This window comes from Cyprinodon variegatus, unplaced genomic scaffold (assembly GCF_000732505.1).
Source record: "Cyprinodon variegatus isolate N-32 unplaced genomic scaffold, C_variegatus-1.0 Scaffold717, whole genome shotgun sequence".
NCBI classification, from domain to species: Eukaryota; Metazoa; Chordata; class Actinopteri; order Cyprinodontiformes; family Cyprinodontidae; genus Cyprinodon; species Cyprinodon variegatus.
In genome coordinates this window covers 371,174-378,903 of record NW_015151170.1, presented here as the reverse complement: position 1 = coordinate 378,903, position 7,730 = coordinate 371,174, and the positions used below count along the sequence as shown (strand labels likewise).

The 7,730-nt window shown below is 37.9% G+C and overlaps 1 protein-coding gene across 13 annotated transcripts in view; it reads right to left on the bottom strand.

Annotated features, from left to right (window-relative positions):
- Nucleotides 1-301: 301 nt before the first annotated feature.
- Nucleotides 302-7,730, bottom strand: part of LOC107097726 (kinesin-like protein KIF1A) — a 70,829-nt gene continuing 63,400 nt past the window's right edge. For 12 of the 13 annotated variants that reach the window (XR_001481843.1, XR_001481850.1, XR_001481846.1 and 9 more), the window contains 2 exons: nucleotides 6,315-6,705; nucleotides 6,118-6,239 (listed from right to left, as the gene is read on the bottom strand). Coding sequence is in view for 1 of the 13 variants with exons in the window: in XM_015394989.1 (XP_015250475.1) it covers nucleotides 2,672-2,714; nucleotides 5,425-5,543; nucleotides 5,633-5,825; nucleotides 5,901-6,044; nucleotides 6,118-6,239; nucleotides 6,315-6,386; nucleotides 6,517-6,705 (882 nt within the window). In the remaining 12 variants the exon portion in view is untranslated. Of the gene's footprint in view, nucleotides 2,715-5,424; nucleotides 5,544-5,632; nucleotides 5,826-5,900; nucleotides 6,045-6,117; nucleotides 6,240-6,314; nucleotides 6,706-7,730 lie in introns of those variants that run through there. The other variant, XM_015394989.1, reaches the window with a different exon arrangement.

Below are 7,730 nucleotides of genomic sequence, written 5' to 3'. Positions count from 1 at the left end.
CGGTGAGTATATATATATATATATATATATATATATATATATATATATATATATATATATAAATAAAGTTGGCTTGACTTGCTTGGAGGCAGAATGAATGTTGTTCTTCTACCAAAGCAGTTTTTTGCTTTATTTTTGCTTCCATATTCTCCTTCAGTGCAGTGGTTTCTTAAAAGATAAAAAAAGATCAGCTATCAACTTATTTTCTACATTCTTGTTGGGTTTAGATCCCCGTTCATGTATCAAATAACAATAGATGTATAACTTTACAAATAAAAGCCAAGTCATTCCTTTGTGTTGCATCACTTTCATGTTTATTTCATATATGACAATGTGTTCAGTGTACACAAACATCTGACAGGAACCTCAAACACTCAGACACCGACTGAACTACTGCTCATTAGGGAGTTTGTTAATGGGTGCAACTGTATAATACACCGTTCACAGCAACAATGTTTATATACAATGCAAATAAAACCTTTGAAGAACAACCAAATGTAGAGGTGCAAAAAATAGATATGGAAGCACAAAAACTGTGAGATTACATCACAGGGCAAGGATTAAGAAATAAAAATGAAGTATAGGTGGATTTAGTGTGAAGGCTGCTGCTGCAGTACGGTGCTGATGCTGACAGAAGGAAAGTGACAATAGAAGCAACCCAGAGCACTACTTTTTACAAGATGTAAAGTTTAACTAGGCCACAGTGAACCATGATCGTCCCACACACAAGCAGACAGATTATTAACAGGTGGGTCCCGGGGCCTCCATTTACATCCCTGCTAATAACCGTCCTACAATCAGTGAGGAACTGAAAGGTTCATTAAAAACATCCAAGCTGAAGAAGCATTTCTATTATATCCTTGTACATTCAGAGTGAACTTTTATGTGAGTGCACCAACTAAACTTTGGTTTCTTTAACTGTAATGGATGAAAAGAAAAACAAAAGAATCAAGGTGTGTTTTAGAAATGTTTGCAGAGGTATGAGTTTATAGTAAAGTACAGAGCAGAAGGTCTAATGAGTCTGAAACTTTCTCCAACTCTGACATTTTTGATTGAATATAACAAACGAGATCCCTCAAAACAAAAAATGGTCCACATCAAGCAAGACTTTTAACATAGCGGATATTTTATGGATCACATCTACAGAAAGCACACAAAGAAAAATAAAAGGTATCTGTTAAAATCCAACCTGTGGTTGCTTTCACTGGGCTGGCTGACCCAAGGCAAGCTAATCCACACCTCATCACTATTAACAATTAAACTGGAAAGAAAAACATTAAACACAGCAAAGCAGAAATAAACAATTAAAGCTATATGTTGCATACATTTTAAAACACCTTGCATGTCCACAGAGTATTAAGAAATAGAGCCCTATGCTATCCGACACTCCTGAGATATATTTCAGCCTGCTCTCACAAATGCATCTGATTGTGACAAAGAAAAGCAAAGCGATATTTTGCCCCGAACATGATCAAAGCAGCATGAAGGGTGTGATTCCAAAGAAATCGGTGCAGAGGCAAACTGTGCAGAGTGTTAGAAAAGAGAGGCACTACACTTAATATACACAGATCATTCAGAAAGCCAGTTCACATTGTGCGCTGCAGAGAACAGCTCGTTTTTTTTTTTTTGTGTATTTTTTTTTTTACACGGGATGACAAGATCAAAATCTTAAAGTGAATATAAGTTGAGTCGAAAGTTAAGCTAACCTAAACATTAAAGGAGAGGAAAGAGAATTTATTCAATTACCTTAAGAGCAAAGCTTAGGGACAAGATTTTATTATTCAAATATTTCATGAACTCATTAAAAAGTGCCATGTGCAGAAATTGCACTGAGTACTACTTTAGAAATATAAACGTCTTTGTAAATAAATACATGCAGAAATAAATAATTAGGCTGTTAAAAAATCTAAATATAATCACATAAAAATAAAAACAAAATAATAAAAACAAAGAGAGAGATAAAGGATTATACTTGGATTAATAAGGGGATGTTTGATTTTAGTTTTCATGTAAATGTCAATCCTACAAGTAGATGGAATGATATGGATCCGCACACTGGAGTAAATGAGATATAGCGTTGTTTAGATGCCAGGCTGCGTGTGCTTAAGTTTGGAATAGTTTAATGGAACAAGGGAAGCAGGTCAGATTCCCTCTGCTGTCTTTTATTATCATTTTCAAGCTTGTATTTTCTGACTTCAAGGCAAAGAAGAATAAAGCAGGTAAGAACCTACATGTTTTGTTTCTATTTAATGATGCAAATGTAGAGATATGATCCTGGCTAGTTGAACGGCGGCTTCGTTTATTGACACGTCTGTGTTTTCTAAGTTATTAATGCTTGATGCGTCAATGACAAAATATGCGGCACAGTATCATACAAATCTCCTGAGGCCAGAGAGACCTTTGCTGTTCCCTTCCTTTTTCTCCAGTGGTACCAATTCAAGCCGGTACATTACAGGGACTGATTTATGTGTTTTATATTTTTTTGTTTCTTCACTCTGAAAAAAAAAATCACACGTGGCTAAAGCCTGACGGACGCTTAGGATGCGTGAGGAATGCATGGCGGAAAGGTGGCTGTCGGTGACGGTGATGGTAGAAACGAGGCTCAGCACGATGGGAATGATAAGAACAGGGATATATGTACATCGCAGTCTTTGCATTTTTTTTGTTTCCTTCAAATCCTCATCTGTCCGGCTCGTCTTCTCGACAGCTTCGACCTGAGAGGTAAGACCAGACAACTAGTGGTTAATACTTTTGTTTTCGTCCACTTTAAAAAAAAGGTCTTTCATATACCCCATATTATATACAACCCGTGATTTTATGTAGTAGACCAACACAGAGTAGTGCATAACTGAAGCGAAACAAAGACTTTTTTTTGCCTTTTAGAGTTTTTTACACAACAAATGGTTATTCTGGCAGCCAAATAGACACCAGGGTAACTATATGTAGATATAGGATTTTGAATTAGATTTCATTTTTTTAATATATCAAAACTTTTTTGGATAAAGATGTATATTTTAAATGTGGAAAAAAAAATTTAATGTGAAGAAAGTGTGCTAAAAATCGGAAATCTGACATTTTTAGGCAAAATGTTTATATTTTGTGCCCCATAGATGTCATCTTAGTAAAATACAGCTGTAGAACATTAGTAGGCTAGTCATGATAACTAAGAAATAACGTCGGACTTCCACTGGATAGAGCAGATTATCACCTTGGTAAAACATGGTGATGGCAGTATAATGATGTGGGGAGCTTTTTTCCTGAGCAGGGAAAGGTACCTGTTTATAGACGGGTTACAGTGAAACTAACATCGCTGCAGAGCCTGACATAAACCCACATAATATTTGGAGATGTAACATGGCAGAGAATGCATGGGGGCTGTGTGTGGCGTTATCTTTGATTGACAGAGGCACACTGGCACTTACAGCGACAAACATGGCAAGCTGAGCACTATCATATTTGCACCACTAGCTTGTTTGCACATGGGCATCCAGAAACGTATCCAGAATGCCATTTTGCTTCATGAAAAATAACTGATTTGACTAATTTCCATCACTAATATATAAGTGTACTAAACTAAGTCCTGTAAAACTGTAATAATGACTTTGGTCGGAGTACAAATGCCTTAACGTTCTTTTTGTTATATCACTCGTCTGTATCTGATCCGTCCAAAACCAATCCAAAAGTGCATTTTTCAGTTTTGAATTTGTGAATAAGTGCATTTCATCGTACCTGTTTAGCTTAAAGAATAGAATCTAAAAAACAGCACAAGTAAAATACTGCTAAACAATTTTGCAGCACTGCTCTGAGCATGTCCGATGACAACGTCAGATAAGCAATATAATGGAAAAAAATTGTAAATTGTAATGGATCCATTCTCCCAGAAAACACGTTATTTATTTCACGCAGTGTATTTCAGTATAATTAATGATCTAATTATAGAAAATATAACTTTTTGGTACTGTAACTACATTAATCAATGGCAACCTGAGTTGTTTTCTGGTTATATATATACAATCCAGATGAGCTGATGGTAAGGACCATGCTTCAGGTACTGATTTTAAGAACTATTAATTTTATTGTATAGCAAATTCCAATACACTTTTCTTTAATAAACCTTACATGATTCATATTCATTAATTTAATAAAGCTTATTTAACTAAACTACATAACTGTCAGGTTTGTGTATTTTGAATTAATAAAGTATAATTGATGAAAATGAATACTAATGAGCAGTGGCGGCTGGTGGAGTTTTCTCCAGGGAGGCTATAAATTCAAAATAGACGTATACCAAAAACCAGTCAAACGTATAGCAACAAAAAAAACATTATAAAAACACTTTATAAAAACAAAACAGATTTTTATGTAAAGGTTTTCTTTTTGTACGTAAATTTTGCCCTTCTAAGGCTTTGTGAAGGTAAATCTTTGTTTTACATGGACCAACATTGTGTCTAACCTTAAAAAAATAATGTAACAGTTTAATAATTGAGAAGCTCTAAATCAGATTTTTTATTTTCTGAGAATGTGCTTAAGAGCAACTTCGCAAATTAAAAAAAACATCTAGAAAAAGTACACTATATTATATTATTTTCTACTGTGAATCCCAGATTGTTCATTCGTCTTTGCCTTTTCTAAAAAGTGCTTTAAATCAGTCCTACCTGTCTTTTTCCATGCTGGGTCAGACCCTGACGTTTGAAAAAGGACTCGTCGGCATAATCTCCACCTCACTGCCTGACAGAGTACTAGCTACATCACCTATATCACTGTAGCAGGGGCAAACATTCCAGGAACCCCAAAGCCATTAATGTTGGCGATGCTGATTAGCCAAATATCTATTAATTTTCCCTAGCAGCTTTATACAATTGGTGATTTCACTACAGTTCAGGGGCGCTTTGAAGGTAAATGATACATTCTGTTGGTGGAAATTAACAGTTAAATGAGAGTCAATTGGTAGAAGTGTTGTTTTGCTAATTTATACTACATGTAGCCACATACTATTAAGTAAAACTGACATTGATATACTTTTAAAATCTATATATATTATGACTTTTCCCCTCCACATCTAGGGAGTGCAGTGCCTGAACTCCCCCTATGGGCCAGCCGCCACTTGATGCATTTATTTTTACATTGTATTTTTCTGATTTTTTTTTTTTCCCTGTGGTGCTGCTATGATTATGTCAATTAAAATTAGGTTCCGATGTTTTTTATTTATTTATTCAAATACATGTTAAAAATGTATAAATTTCTAGTAGAAAATTCAATACAGATGTCAAATTACAAGGTAAACTAAAATATTTCCAGATTGTTTTTTGTAAGAAATAAATTAAAAACTGTCCAGTTTCCAGCTTTGCACCACCTTGTGTTGGACTTTCAAACAGAATTTATTAAAAGTATGTTTGTAAAAATCCTCAATCAGCAACAACTTGCCTGATAGTTCCAGCAAGAAGAGGGTTGAATGCATATAACCAGTCATGCATCTCTTTGTCATTAGTGGCTTGTAGTAATATTCCTCGATGTTCTGTGCACACAGCGAAAGTATTTGGAGTCTGTGGAGAAAGAGAAACAGAGAGAGCTTCTAAACGTAGCAGTGGAGAACGTGTTTTTGAGGCTGTAGGTGTTTTTTTTTCTCCCTGACCTTCAGCATTGCCTGCTGGTCTTCACTGTACTCCACCTGGGCGGAGGAGAGGTTCAGAATAGCCCTCTCCACTGTGTCTCGCTCAGAGTTGTAGATGTAAACGTACGGCCTTCGCACGACAACGTAGCGCTTCACCCATCCGTTGGTGTGAGGCTCCAAGAAATGTATGTATCCCTTTTTCGATACGATTGGGCTGACAAAACACAACAAACCGTTACCTAACGAATGCGGCGTAACACAGCAAAAACGTAAAATAACAGAGACTGACCTGACTCTGATCTCCTGGATGTCGGGGACAGATTTTCGAGTCCGAGGTTTGACGTCTGAACCGGCGTTCACGGCCTTTCTGTCAGCAGCTTCCTGCTGCGTCTCAGGGCTGGGGCTGACAGCACGGGAACGAGGGGCAGGGGGTCTGTGGAACATAGGAAGCAGGTTTTAGAGCCTGAAGTACAGAAAACTAGACACAGGATGCTGTTAGGACTAACTTGAGCTCAGTGTTGTTATAGCAACCCTCAACCAGTGAGGGACACGTCGAGGAGGGTATGATGGTGTTCAGAGCAGATAAGGAGGAGTCGTCTCTGGGCAGCGTGACAGACATCTCAGAGATCTGGAAGGAGACACGGTGACACTCTTCATTGGCTGTTTAGGCCCAATCAGTGACCAGGATTTTAACAATCGATACCTTGCTTTCACTGGCGCTGATGCACACATGGCTGTACTCTCTGTTGAAGGAGTGAGTGAGCAGCCGCAAGCACTGACAAACAAAACACAGAATGTAAAGAAAACATCCTTTAAAGACACATGAAAATCACTGAGTTAATACAGCTTTTTGTTGGCAACAAAAAGGAGCTTTCTAGTTTAAAGTGAACAGAACTGCAGCTGACCCTGGCAGCCAGCTCCCTCTGCCTCTCGGTGGTTATCTCAGAGCCACAGGCTGCCTCCCGCTCTGCCTCGGCGACTTCAGAGGACTCGCTGAGGTCCTCTGTGAGGCAGGACTGAAGGGACTCCTGACCGGCAACCAGGGTGGACTGGAGTTTCTCCTTCAGCAGGAGGAAATGTTTGGTCTTCTCCACCTGAAAGTCAGAGAAGCAAGAAAAAAAACTTCAACTGCCTTTAAAATTATGATTTCACCAGAGAGTCTGAGGTTCTATTAAAGTCGTAGGGAAGCGGCTGTTCCAACCGTTGCAGTTGCGAATTCTCCCGACTGGTGCCCAACTTTACACGAGTGCATTAAGTGAATGTGATTGGTCGTTTATCAAAGGGGCGGGGTTGTTGTGGCGTAAGGTTTGCAAGCAAGCTATAGGTTGTGGCCCGTTTGTCGGAAGCATCTTGCTAACCAGTTAGCAACTTAGTGCTAGTAGGTTCCCAATAAGACCAAATTGGTGACTTAGAAACAACACTGTCAAGGAACGCTATGGACAGTGGAAACATGCAAGAGGAGGAGAGTTTAGTGTCGGAGGTCGTGGATGAGTCTCCTCCATCATACATTTTTTATCTAGAGGAGAAAGCGGGGATGAAGATGTTGTGGAAGAGGACGCCAGGGCGGCAGAAGCTTGGTTTGGTGTAGAAGGCTTACAGCCGTACATGTTTGAGCCCTTGCCTCGCAACGCTGCCAGTTCTGTTAGCTCTACGCCTGCTGAAGACAGACATCCATCCCAGTGAACACTGGGATGCAACTCAATGGGAAAGGAAATGATTCTATTTCTTATTTCATAAGTTGCGTATATTAGCTGCGACATATGAATCAAGATGCTATGAATTTAGGTGTACAGGCCGACGTATAACTAACTGGCCTGCATGACATAACAAAAAAAAAAAACAATTTTTAAAGACAGGATTTTTGTTTAATAGACATTTTTCTAACTTATGGGACAATATAGTCTGATGAAGAGTACATTTATATACATGCCAGAATGATTTGACATTTAAATATGACTTCCCTACAACTTTAACACTTTAGATGCTCCTTTAAAAGTGTCTTTTATTTTTATATATTAAAAAAAAGATCTATATGAAATTTGCAAGGATACAAAAAAAAAAATTGAAGGTGTCTTTACACATTATTTAGTCAATATTGCCACTATTTGACTTTGACTAG